The following is a 13346-nucleotide window of genomic DNA, read 5'->3' on the forward strand; positions in this document are numbered from 1 at the left end:
TTTGCTCGTTTCTTTTTGCTTTCATCATCGTATCTTCTTTTCGTTTCTTTTTTTCTCTGTTGACGCCTTTGACAGCCAATTGGCTTAAGCTTCTGCAATATGTAATTTTGTCCTTGCCTTAAAAGCACTTGGAAATATAATATTCTTAAAATTTTACAAAATATAGATAAATGAATCGGGAATTAGTGGAAAACATCCTGACCGTGCTTAAGACTTCTACGGACAAGAGTGTGGTCATCAAGGGTCTTGTGAAGTTGCGCACAGATGTAGTGAAGGACCAAGACGGTATCGTACTTTTCCGGCTAGCTGGTGGGGTACCACCCATGGTGCGCTTCCTCAATAAGCCACACGAAAACATTTTGGAGATAGCCTTGAGTATTCTGGGAAACTGTTGTACAGATGAAGAAAGCTGTAAAGAGGTAAATAACTCGGTTAAATTATACAAATTCTTATCCTGTATTTTCCAATTTCAGGCACTACAGTATAAGGTGGCTTTTGCACTGACTACAATTTTGAAGTCAATTCCTAATCCTGTTATACAGTGTCGCGCCTGTCGATTGCTGGGAAATCTTGCGAAAGGATTTGCCAGCCAATTGCTTACTGCACACTGTCCTGCCATTGCCCAGGCTGTCTGTCAAATAATTACCGAAACGAGCGATGTGAATACCCGGCTCATGGCTTTTCGGGCCTGTAGATTTTTGCTACCCAGTCAACAATTCACACAACATTTCCTCGCTGCAAATGGTTTCGTAATGATGGTACGCATTTTAACTGCCGTCATGAAGACAGACGCTCCACGAACACCACAAGAAGAACTGTTCAAGAATGGAAGTGGAAGAGCACCTGTCGTTGGCCTAAAGAACAGCCAGCATCGTGAAAAATATTTTGAAGAGGTAGCACGTAATCTGGAAGGTGTACGTAGTGATATATTCGATCACGAATTGTTGAAAAACCAACCACGCTCTTTGGGTGACTACGCTATGCCAGAGGAGCGTGCAGCCTTGGATTTGGCCGGTGAAATTTTTAAATGCTTGCTCGTATTGGCTGAGCTTCCAATTGGACCATCTGCTTGGAAGGTAAGGCACAATAATTTAAAACCAAAATGTTTAATCATAATTAACGACACTTTTTCTAGGCGCTAAGCAGCAGTAATTGCACTTTTGCGGCAATAACGTTCTTCATTACAGAAGAAAATCCACAACGCGGAGTAGCCTTGAAAATCATTTCAAACTTCTCAAAGCAATTGGATTCATTTCACATGCTGAGTTCCGCAGATGCAGTGGTGGCCGCCTGTGAATTACTCGTTGCCGAAAATATGACAAGACCATTAACTGAAAGTGAAAAACGACATTGTATTCACATTATTTGTATGCTATCTCCAGATGCCTGCAATCGTGCCAAAATAAGACGCTCGGGCGCGTTAAGAAAGCTCATTGCAATGGTTCGTGATTCACAGTCAAATACGGAAAAGTCTCAGGTAATGCATAAGTCTGTAATGTGAATGTATCTCTACAGAGTATTTCCATCCACTTGCACTTGAAATATAATCTAACTGTACCTATGTACTCGTTTTCCACCAGATCTTATATTTATTAAACAATTTTCAATATGATAACATGAGCATGGATTTGATGCTTAGAGAAGGTCTGGTACCAGTAATTATAGGCGAACTCAACACCTTCTTGACCAGCGATGAGGAATATTATAAGAGGAAACGCGAAGAAAAACAGCAAAATTCCAAGAAACGGAAGCTACCGACAGAAGTTTGTGTGGAATCCAAAAGCAAGGTAAATACTTACAAAACAAGACTTTAATAAACTAAACACTAGCAACATATTTTCCTGACAGATGATTAAAGTGCAAGATAAGGCATTCCTTATTGATTGCGAGTCTCCAAGCAGTTCACCCCGTTCATATAACACACCCTCAAGTCCTTGCAGCTCCCGGAGCATGTCGCCAGTTGGCAACAATTTGTTTAAACTAGAAGGTAGTTACCGGCATGTACGTTAAGATTAGAAATTATACTCACACATTTTGATATTTTGCAGAGGATGCTTCTGATGATGAAACGTATTCACCCGTTTGCAGTGATGAGGAGGATGATGAGGATGGCCCCACTGAGACAAATAACGAAGCAAATCCAGCCAATGTTGATACCGCTGATGAATCTAGCTTTCTTCTTCGTCAAAGTGCAAACAATAGCACTGCCGATAATTCGGAGATAATGAGACTACTGGACATTGCCTGCCAATCCAATGAGACAATCGAAGACAATTTGCTTGATAAAGAAGAAGACGATGAACAGAGTCAAGATGTGCCATACCAAAAACTACCACAGCTGGGTAATATGCCTCGCAGTACTCTGGATCACTTGGAAAATCTGCTTTTCCGCGTTACCCTGCTCATCAACAAACGAGGCGAGCTGGGAAAATCTGAAACTATGACTGCGCTTATCAAGGCCATAAATACATTTGGCACAAACAACAACTTCGCAAGCTCATTAACAAACATCTTACAGTAAGTATATGAAAATAAAGTTACGGCGGTATATTTGTAATTAATTATGTTTTCCAAAGGGAGAGTCAGTTTTTCGCTCAGGTGATTCGCAGTGGCATAGCGCATCAGCTCTATCAATTGACGAAAAGCGAAGAGGTTTATTTAAAAGTTTACTTTTAAAATGCAAAGACGTTTAATAATGCTACATTTTCTAGATAAACAAGGATGGTTTTAGTTTTTTAGTTACCCTCACCTGCGTCGGCGAATCCAACTATGGTAAGGCGGAACTGGCACGATTTCTTCGCAGTGGTGATGAATACGCTCAAAAACGTGCCGCAATCACTGTAGCCTACATCATTAAAAGTCAACGTTTATTATATCAGTTCCTAAATGATGGAAATGCGCTCAGCTTGCTGTTACAAATAATTTTGAGCGAAAAAAGTGACGAATTCACAGCAGAAGCAGTCGATGCTTTAACAGCAATGTCTAAGTATACACTTGGCATTTCAGTACCTCGCGTCAGTGAAATGCGCAACGGCGAGCGATATGAAGAATTCGTTGATAATGAATCAAAACCACTACACGAAACTTGTGATATGCGTTTTGTAGTGCATACAAAAAATGCCACGACAGGTGCTAGCGATGATCCGCTCATTGCGGCCACTGACAATGTGGAGCAAGTAGTCGAATTCAGTAAGGATCTGCTGTGCAATACAAGTGAGGTATTCAACACTATGTTAAATAGTGATTTCAAAGAACGTAATGAAGGCGAAATACATTTACGTACTTGTTCAGTAAGCGGCTTACGTTACTTTCTCAACTTGATTGTGCGACGATCGCAAAAACTAAAATACAATATTCCAAATGTACGTAATTATCAAGCTATACTTGAAGCTTTCGAAATGGCGCGAGTCTACATAATTAGCGAAATGGAGACATTCTTACAGCAAATGCTTATCGGGATGCTGGATGACTCAAATTGCTTAACTGTACTTGAATGGTCACTTCGGAATTACCACGCAGAACTAACCGAAACTGTTATCAATTACTATTTGTGCTCAACTCTAACGACGGAAGCCAAAATAAAGCTATTTCACACTGCTGATTACTCCGAGTATTCCACAGAATGGTTTCAAATGATCATCGACGCTATATTCACCCGCTGCCGAAATGGATTTTAAATAGTTTAGTTTTAATATTTTAATGTACTGTATCAATGCTTAATGAAAAGTTATTTTGAAGTGTGTGGGCAAATATATAGGAATTGCGGAAACTAACACGTGAACAAGATTTATCATGTTATTTTGCAAGCTAATGCAATGTCCGCTATCACAATGTGACATACATAGTTATTTTAAATTAAAGGATTTTACTAAACATGTGCATTATGTATATTGTGAAATGTTCATTTGTATGTTTTTTAAGCTTAGTTATAAAGAACTATTTAATTTCGTGTGCATTTGAAAATGTAGACAAATGGTACCATTGAAATTACTTAATAAAATTATGAGTTAAACTAGGATGCATGGACATTTCGGTTTTAAAACGTACTTACAGCCCTATTCCCACGCCAAAGACAAAACTCAACGGCTGACTATTGTATTTACTACTGCGCCTAATACTATGCTGCAAATTTATGTTAAGCTCTCTAATGGTGACAATTGTCTCTCAATCAGTCTCTTTTATTTCTAAACTATAATTGATGGAAATGTAAAATATGCGCAACCACGGTTAAAAGCCTGATTCGAACTTAGTTGTGTAAATAAGAAATTTCCATCAATTATAAATTAGAACTAAAAAAGACTGATGCTTTGGCTTGATGTATTACTCAACGCCCGCTATATTATGTTTTAGGCGCATTAATTGTGACAATAGTCACACGATGAGTTTTGTCAATGCTGTGGGTTCGAGCGGTTAAAATGGTCAATGTCTCACTTGGTATTCCAATTAGTTGAAGTTCAATGGGAAATGGTCTATCGATATTAATCGACAGGTCTCTCAAATTAAGAGAATGTACATATGTGCGCAGGTGCTGGTATTACATATGTATACAAAAGCTGTAACACAAAATTGAACCTGAATTTAGATAAATACCCAGCATTTAGTCCTTGTGTCCACCGTCAAATGTCTTCAGTCGCCTTACTCAGTTTAGCGGCCTTATACCAACTTCGATTCCAATTGCTCATGTTAATCAGGGCTTATATACTTGCAAGCTATAGCAATCAGTATCTAAAATTTAGAACAGTATGAATTTCAACTGAACAAAATTAAATTGTACATCAAAATATTTAAAATGTCACGTTCCAACGACAGCCGAGACTTCGTAATCGGTACAACCCAGATTTAAACAACTCTTTTGGAAATTTGTATGCTGTTACAACAGCAACAAATATTAAATCAGTAATTCCTAAGCATTATCAAGCACACGTGCTATGTAAACGCCACCTTGGTCTACACTAAATGTAAAGCCATAGTTTTAAGCTATTCCAGCAGCAGTAGACGCATATATATACGTACATACATATCGTCGTTTAAAGTACAAAACCGCGTATCGTCATTGTGCAAAACCGTGTCACTGACAATGGCTGCCAAAAATTGAATTTGCTCACACAAACTCTTGGCTTAATCCTTATCCATTCGTCCTGAAATATACTAGCCAGAAATGTGATTGCTTGATAAAACAAAGAGAACCATTTTGAAATATGAACGTTTTTACTCTCTAGAAAATAATTTATGCAACCTCACATACGCCGTTTTGCATTATATTGATACGCGGTTTTGCATTTTGTTGATATGCGGTTTTGAACTTTAAACGACGATATGTATGTTTACCAGCAAAATACTTTTTTTTTTATTAATCAATGTTCTTTATTTCAAAGATATTTTAAATTTAGCTTACATGTGTTTAATAAAAACTGAAATGTACATAAATACATAGATAGAAAAATACACACGTGTTCAATGACGTATTAAAATTGCAACATTGTATTAACCAAATTAACATAATACTCGGCAACTTATAAATTTATATAAACTGAAGAATTAAACATCCGTGTTTTAAATTTACTCCGCATAACCAGTATCTGCTTAACTAATTTACGATGACTACGCCGCAGCAGCATTTCAGCATAAACACCTGCAGGCCTAAGTGCATAAGCATTTTGTTGGCATTTGCAGCATTCAATAGCTTATTGGAGATAATTTTTACTAAATACTACATCCCATTCATAATTTTTTGTTAACAAATCAGTAATAGGCTCAATTTACAATGGTCACATAAAAAAAAAGCTTTTTAATTTAAAAAGGGATTTCAAGGCCAGAAAAGTGTGTTATTTATTACATTTACTACAGATTCCAGTTTGGCGAGAGTTTAACGCGGAGAAAAATTATTTCTCCTGTTCATTAGTGTTGTTTTGATCGGCTTAAAAAACTGCATTTACTTTTTTAAATTTATTGTTAAATGTAATGCGCTTGGTAAATTGTTTTACTTAATGTATAACATTTTGCATTATGTATCATATTATCGTTTATCATATATGTATAATTGTGTGTAGTATTATTTTAATATTTATATTTATAAGTATATTTAAATTACGTTTAGTTGCGAAACTATGCAAATATATGTTTTTTAGGTATTTTCGTTCTGTGTTTTTTCTTTTCACTACTAATCCAATTGCATCTCTATTTGCGCCATTTGCTGTTCGCAATTTTATCTATAGCCGCTATCGCGTTTTGAATTTATTTATTTTTTCACTTGCGGTCATTTCACCATTTCATATCCTTGCCGGTGGGGCTAATATAATTTTTGCTGTAATTACATTAGCACTGGCAGTTATCAGCATTTCCATTACGACTGTTACGATCGGTATTAAGGCGGATTTGATCAGGAAATTCATTGTATAGCTCAACCTGTGGGTTTTAATGATAGAGCAATTACATTTAAGTACACTTCAATGATTCCAATTGTACTCACCTCGGCTTCCTGAGCAAGCGCATTCTTGGCAATTGTTTGGAATGCCAATTCAACGTTAGTGCCGTCCTTTGCGGATGTTTCAAAGTATGGCAAATCGTTTTTGGACTGACACCACTGTTGAGCACGTCGCGTCGATACCTAACCATACGGATTTAAACCGAACGAGTAATATACATTGGTAATACTTTTTTATGCTTTTTGCCTTTTTAAAATTACCTGTCGATTATCCATATCAACCTTATTGCCCAGCACAACGAAGGGAAAGTGGTCAGGATCTCTGGGACTGGCCTGTATCAAGAATTCATCGCGCCATGAGTCTAAATTTTTAAACGAGTTTGGCGATGTGACATCATAGACGAGTACGCAACAATCAGCGCCACGATAAAATGCCACGCCCAGGGATTGAAAACGTTCTTGTCCAGCAGTATCCCAAATCTTTGAAATAAATGAGCCATTATTGTATAAATCTAATTGCTAAAACAAATTGTAATGATTATAATTTGAATGCACTCACTTGCATTGTGACTACTCGGTCATCAGCAATTATTTCTTTTGTACAGAAATCAGCGCCGATCGTTGCCTTGTATTGATTTGAAAAACGTTTATTTATATATTGGTTCATGAGTGATGTCTTGCCGACGCTACTATCACCCAGAATGATTACTTTCAGCAAAGACTTTTTGCGCGATGCCATAGCTGCTTACTTCGTTGTGATTACTGTCAAGCTTTAATCTGCAGTGGACTATGTGAGTATCGTTTCGTTGATAAGCCTGAAATTATAAAAAAAAAACTAGTAAATAACCTAATTATGTACATTTGTAAGTATATAATTGCTTGCGGAGGTGCTGGCATCATTTCGGTTTGAGTCAACATTATTGTTCCCTAGCTTCTATAAAATAAAATTATCTCTTTCAATAATAAATTTCTATAATACAAAATAAGTAGAATATGAAGTAGAACAACAAATTAATATGTATGTATGTATGTGTATGTCTCCATTTACATAAATATGTATGTATTTATATGCACTTATGCATATACAATATCATAAAAAATTGTAAAGAATGCTTTCTGGCGAAGGGCAAATATCAATGGACACTGCCAACAGAGAAAAGAAAAATAACTGCCTTAAATTGCATTTACAGACCTGCACTCAGATATACATATGTATGTGCATACACACATCCATTGGAAATACAAATATATGTACATGAGAGAATGAATAATACGACGATCGATGAGTCAATTGACGGCTACTTCTCAATGATCACCAAACAATAGCTGTAAGCATTGTAATAATTAGTAATATTGTACATTAAGCTTTTCATAAAATTTATAAAAAAAGGCAAGTAGTAGGTATAAGAAACGAAAATGTCGGAAAATTATAATTTTTGTGATATGCTGCAATAAAATCAACATAAATTTATATATGTATATGCCTGTATGCTGTCCATTCGGTCAACTTAGAAAGTTTAGAAATGAATGAACAACTAAATAATGAATGACCGTGGAAGCGAACCCTTATACTATGTACATACTTACATATACATATGTACATATATGCACAGTTTCTTTTCAAGATAAGAGTTATTCGTAATCTATGGATTTACGTGGACCATGTACAGAGTATGGTAATGAGTGTAGAACACGTAAATTAAAAAAAAAATTAAATTAATAATGTTCTGGAAATTTACACAGCACAGCGAGTGTAGTACAAGGATAAAAAATGGAGAAAATGTGTTTACTGACGAGGTCTTCTTAATTAAATTATTTACACAATGTAAATTTACAGCAGTCAAGCGTATATTTTCGTTAAACTTCCAATTGAAACGATTGATTGTTGGAGTAACACTTAACACCGCTTGGTGGCTTTTTCCACGACGTTGAATAATCAGCACTTTCGCCTTCCTCCCCTTTAACCAGTTTTTCCTATCCCGTTTTATTATTTTTAAAGCGTACTTCATTTTTCACAGCTACTACCACAGCCATCACGCCTCTAATTCAATTTTGACCACTTTTATATGGTCATAAAAACTTATTGCTTTTCTTTGTTTTATTTTCATGTTTCTACGAACATTTTTTACCTTTTCTTCAATTCAGCTGATTTCTCACAATTTTATTTATGATAATCTGCGCTACAGCAATAATTTTACACAAAATATATTTAACTATTGAATAAAATAGACAATGACCACAATGACTGACAGTTAGTGATGTTATACGAGTACCGACTACGGAAGAACGATATTTTTCTCGAGTAGAATAAGGTATTGCGAATACCAAAAATTATCGACGTGGTAAGATTTTTTATTCAGTTTTACACCACGGTAAAAATATAACTTATAACATCACCATAGTTTAACACATTGGCCCATAGTCATGTCGCAAGTTAAAACGAATTCTTGTTCAAATACCGTTTTAAATTTAGAATAGATTTTTAAGTTGTGTTAATCATAGACATCTTAGAAACAGCTTTTTGTTAAGACGAGAGAGAACAGTGCTATTATCCGTATGAAGAGAAAAAAACTTACCCGGCAATATATAGAAATATGAATACTTTAATTAGCACACCCTGTGTCCGCTGCAGGATTGCAGATTTAGGAAGTCGGGAAGTCGTGGGTTAGGATCCCACTACCAGGAAAATTTTTTTTACATCTTCTTAAAATTAAACTCCAAAATATTTGATTAATAACGAAATAATTATTTAAAATACCATAAACAAAAAAAGATAAACCAAAATTTTATAAAAACAAAGTTTATGTTAAAATCAAAATAAATGTTTGGAATCGCTGAGTGGGGACCGAACCTTACTACTTCAACAACAAAACTTAAAACCTTATTTTACCATTTTAAAACCGCATTCTCCTAATTTTGAAGTTAAAATTCTGTTTTTGCCATAAAATGAATTTTAAGTTAAGTGTGAAAGTATATGTTAAGTTGCCTTCGCTTACTCCATTTTTTAGTGTGAAATTCACCAAAACATAGTGCGAAAAGTACAATTTTTTGTGCAAATAACTCTTTAATTAAATAAAAATGTTAAATTTGTCCTGACAGACTATTATTATTGGCGTTAAAACACGTCGATTGATACCCTTCTAAAGAATAAGTAAACAAAAAGGTTTATTCAAAACGTTTAGAATGAATAAAGAAATGCAAATGTTTGATACATTTATATAAAGCTTAGTTTTCCAAAACACGTTTTTTTTTTAATTCTTGGAAATTCACAGAAGCAGTTTTGGGGTGTGTGGTGAGATGCGGAACCGGGTTTTATAGGGTATTGGGTATTTCTTCTGTTTTGAATTCAAAAATGCAACTCTGTCAACTTGTTATTCCTTCACACGCTTTCTCCACTGAGCTTTGTTTAATTTTTTACTTTATACAAAGAAAACAAAAACGCAATTGAACTAAAAACTTGAAATTGTAGTTTTCAATGAGTAAACTTGAAAGTATTTATTCCCAATATGCGTCGTATAGACCATTCTTTAGATTAAACGCAACATCTTGGTCGCATGTTATACAATTCGATGCGCGAGACTTCTTAAATAAATAAACAATTTATAAGTGTACGCACTTGTTTTTAATTACGTTGCCCTTTTCAAAGCAAAACACTTTTTAATTTGTTCAATGCGTAGGTAGGCACTTTTTTTCAATGGTGATCGCTTTTCTTATTTTTGCGATGACGATGACAAACCATTGGCATTTGACTGCAAAGAATCGGAAAATTTTTCCACACGTTTTGCGAGCGAAAAATAAATACCAATTAAAACGTATAAATTTTCTCACTTTTTAACTTACTATGTCAGCACTATTTTCAGTTTATTTCCAATAAATGGGCGAAAACAAATCGTTGAACTAATTAAACCTTTTATTTTTTTTTTTTTTTTGNCCACCACAGTATGCAAATAATTAATTGTAACACACTAATATGTAGCACACCACTTAAACGCACAACAGACAATGTCCATATAGATTTACTAATTTAAGTATAGTCACAGAGATAATATATTTCAGTCAGAAATATTCTATGTATGTATTTTACAAAAATTATATCAAAGAAAAAAAGCACTTCACCGCTCGCACAAATCCGCTGCTACGTCCAATTCGCCTGGCTGATGAAATATCAAAAAAAAAACCTTTTATTTATGCAAAACGCCAAGCCAATAAAATAAAATGGCTGTATGTTGCCAGCATACCATTTTCTGAGTTACACTACAAATACGCTAGGTGACGCAGCCATCGGCGCACTGCACAGTTGCATGCTGCTGGTACTTCTTGCGTGGTTTTAAAAATACGAAAACAATCCTTTTACAAAGCAAAACGGTAGGGCTGTTCAAGGCGTTGTGAAATGGTCTTTGATTTCAGGATGTTGTGGAAATAGTCTGGGAATTGCATTTGCAAACTTTGTGCTTGCTGCCATGGCAACCGTGTGCATTTTATTGTTGTGAATTTAAAAATGCAATGACGCACACCACAAATTGTAGGAGAAGCTCGGCCAAACACTTAGTGCCAAAATATTGTTATTATACGAATATCTGGCCTATAACACTTTTCGAAAAACCAGTGAAATTACTGCATTTTTGCAGGGAAAATCAACAGCCGCATTTTTTGGCGAGAGACAAACAGCCCTATTGCGGGTGTCGACTAGTAGTAGATAAACGATTATTAGTCGATTATCGCCATTGTTGCCAAGTGTTGAATTAGAAAAAGCACTAAAACCCAAGAAAAATTGCGTTTTCTCTCGAAAAAAGCACCAAATTTTTTATTGGACGATTTAATGGACTTTGTATGCATACAAAATTTTATTGTAGGTATGCCGATTCAAATTAAAAAAAAAAATAATGTTTCTTGCTCGCCGGTCGAAGCTTCGTTATTCATTTTACTGTTAGGAGATGCTGGTGCTTTTTTTAATATTCGTAAAAATATTACAAATTCAGCCACGGTTGCCACTTTGGTAAAATATTACCAATATTGGTAACTTTTATTCTCTTTGATAATTTGGTAACTTCCAATCTCATTTGGTAACTGTCAGACAAAATGATTAAAAACATTAAAATATTTTTGAATATCATACAATATCTGCGGCAAAGTTACGTCCACACAGTTAATTTCTTTTTAAATGAATTTGAAGAGAAGAGAAACGTTTTTTTTTATTTTGAAAAAAAAGTCGGTCGGTTTTTTATAAAAACGCTGATGTTCTCAATTTTTTTTTATTTTCGTGACATGTTAAAATACAACTAAAAATGTTTTTTTTGCAAATAATTACTTTGGTATAATTGGGGAACATTCCCTTAATTACATGTTTGTTTTGGACAGTTAGAATGGGTCTGGTGCCCGAAAATATGCTTTCGAAAAGAGCATAACTAAAACTAAAACGTTGATACTGAACGATTTTAGCATTGTCATGGGTTGGAACTTGCTACCGGGGGGTTTCTGGGTTTGCTAGTTAGGAGTCTGAAGTCAGTTTTTCAAAATTCAAAATGGCGATCAATTTTTTAAAAAAAATTATTCGATTTGTTCGAAACTCAGCACTTGGGAGTTTTTGGGGTCAGTGATTACGAATCTGAAATCAATTTTTTTGAATTCAAAATGGCGGATCCAATATGGCTTTAGAGTAAAAAAAAATAAATCCTAAAATTAAAACGTTGATACTGAACGTTTCAAGCACACTGCACACTGGGATTTTTCAGGCCACTTATTATAAATCTAATAAGATTTAGTTATTAAACACACATAAGTAGGTAGTATATGTACATTGTGTATTGTGAAAGAAATAAGCAAAAAAACAAAAACAATGAAGATCATTTTAAACTTTTTTATTTCAATAAAGTTGAAAAAAGTTTTTAATAAAAAAAAAAAATACAGTATAATTTATACTGATCTGCATCCTTACTGTAGCAATGTAATTTACACATATAAAAGTAGTTTCTGATATTTCCCTATAAATATTCGGACTAATTTTTTTTTTAAATTTCCTGTCAATTATTCAAGATTAAATGCAAATGGCTAGTGGTAAAAGCAAATTCGAAACTGAAGAGATTTGGCTTATTGGGACTACAATCAAAGAAATAAATAGTTGCATACTACCATCTCAACGGCATGTATTAGCTAGAACGGGCTCGTATACCAAGCAGGGAAGTAATCTCTTTTTGGACAGTCAAAAACATCCCATGCAGAGACGAACGAAACACTATTGTCAGCATAAAAAGTTACATAAATTATGGCTTAAATTACAAAAGGACAAGAACAAAACAACTCCATGCGTCAAACAAAAGCGCAATACTTTCACTGATCAACTGGATAATCTTTTTGACATTATTTCTATGTCTAAGGATATCCAAAATAAACTAACAGATCCTGTCAAAGCACTTTTAAATTCAATGAGACAAAATAAAATAGTGCATAAGAAATTATTAGGTGATTGTGAAAATCATAACATCAAATTTGATAAAAAAGGAAAACGAACGAATTTTGAAATTAAGATGATACATCCTTGCAATGAAAATTTTAACAGCAATAATAATGCAAATGACAGACGATGTTTGTGGTGCTTTAGACAGAACAAAAGTGAGCAATAGGAATGCAGTTTATATTATGCCTGCCACCTGCCTGCCATTTTTAATTTTGAAAATTTTACCTCAGATTCGTAATCAGAAACTCTGGAAACTCCTGAGTACCAAGTTTCGAGAGAATCCAATCAGTTTTTAAAAAAGTGATCGCCATATTGGATCCGCCATTTTTAATTTTGAAAAGTTGATTTCAGATTCATAATCAGCGACCTAAAAAACAGCCTAGTGTCCAGATTTAACTCGTTGTAATGCGTAAAACGGTCAGTATCAACGTTTTAATTATAGCATTGCCTTCTCGAAAGCATAATTTC

The 13346-nt window shown here is 34.6% G+C and overlaps 2 protein-coding genes across 9 annotated transcripts; one reads left to right on the top strand and one right to left on the bottom strand.

Moving 5' to 3' along the window:
• Positions 1–37: 37 nt before the first annotated feature.
• On the top strand, positions 38–3758 carry Rnb (BTB/POZ domain-containing protein Rnb). 3 transcript variants are annotated; one of them, XM_017616744.1, is made up of 9 exons: positions 38–101; positions 167–419; positions 474–1076; positions 1136–1477; positions 1581–1787; positions 1849–1987; positions 2049–2517; positions 2577–2652; positions 2712–3758. In XM_017616744.1, exons 2-9 carry the CDS (start codon positions 171–173, stop codon positions 3675–3677), a joined length of 3051 nt encoding a protein of 1016 aa, XP_017472233.1. In that variant the 5' UTR covers positions 38–101; positions 167–170; the 3' UTR covers positions 3678–3758. The 3 variants fall into 3 exon arrangements, with proteins under 3 accessions (XP_017472233.1, XP_017472231.1, XP_017472232.1); XM_017616742.1 differs by having other exon boundaries at positions 167–1076; XM_017616743.1 differs by lacking the exon at positions 38–101 and having other exon boundaries at positions 155–1076.
• Positions 3759–5591: 1833 nt separating this feature from the next.
• On the bottom strand, positions 5592–10683 carry LOC108363393 (RAS oncogene family member Rab7). Of its 6 annotated transcripts, XM_017616749.1 has the most exons (7): positions 10603–10683; positions 10265–10331; positions 10041–10173; positions 6984–7239; positions 6686–6904; positions 6470–6607; positions 5592–6405 (listed from the first exon to the last, which is right to left on the bottom strand). In XM_017616749.1, the coding sequence occupies exons 4-7, from the start codon at positions 7161–7163 to the stop codon at positions 6316–6318; spliced, it is 627 nt and encodes a 208-aa protein (XP_017472238.1). In that variant the 5' UTR covers positions 7164–7239; positions 10041–10173; positions 10265–10331; positions 10603–10683; the 3' UTR covers positions 5592–6315. The 6 variants fall into 6 exon arrangements, with proteins under 6 accessions (XP_017472238.1, XP_017472236.1, XP_017472239.1 ...); XM_017616747.1 differs by lacking the exon at positions 10041–10173; XM_017616750.1 differs by lacking the exon at positions 10041–10173 and having other exon boundaries at positions 10253–10331.
• Positions 10684–13346: the final 2663 nt, after the last annotated feature.

This window comes from Rhagoletis zephyria, unplaced genomic scaffold (genome assembly GCF_001687245.7).
Source record: "Rhagoletis zephyria isolate East Lansing unplaced genomic scaffold, Rhagoletis_zephyria_1.1 Rzeph_scaffold_01266, whole genome shotgun sequence".
NCBI classification, from domain to species: Eukaryota; Metazoa; Arthropoda; class Insecta; order Diptera; family Tephritidae; genus Rhagoletis; species Rhagoletis zephyria.

Coding starts and splice junctions, on each gene's coding strand:
- Rnb (XM_017616742.1), top strand. CDS start 171: ATGAATCGGGAATTAGTGGAAAACATCCTGACCGTGCTTAAGACTTCT. Junction 1,077..1,135: donor TTGGACCATCTGCTTGGAAG/GTAAGGCACAAT, acceptor CACTTTTTCTAG/GCGCTAAGCAGCAGTAATTG. Junction 1,788..1,848: donor GTGTGGAATCCAAAAGCAAG/GTAAATACTTAC, acceptor TTTTCCTGACAG/ATGATTAAAGTGCAAGATAA.
- LOC108363393 (XM_017616747.1), bottom strand. CDS start 7,163: ATGGCATCGCGCAAAAAGTCTTTGCTGAAAGTAATCATTCTGGGTGAT. Junction 6,608..6,685: donor TTGATATGGATAATCGACAG/GTAATTTTAAAA, acceptor CCGTATGGTTAG/GTATCGACGCGACGTGCTCA. Junction 6,406..6,469: donor CGCTTGCTCAGGAAGCCGAG/GTGAGTACAATT, acceptor TAAAACCCACAG/GTTGAGCTATACAATGAATT.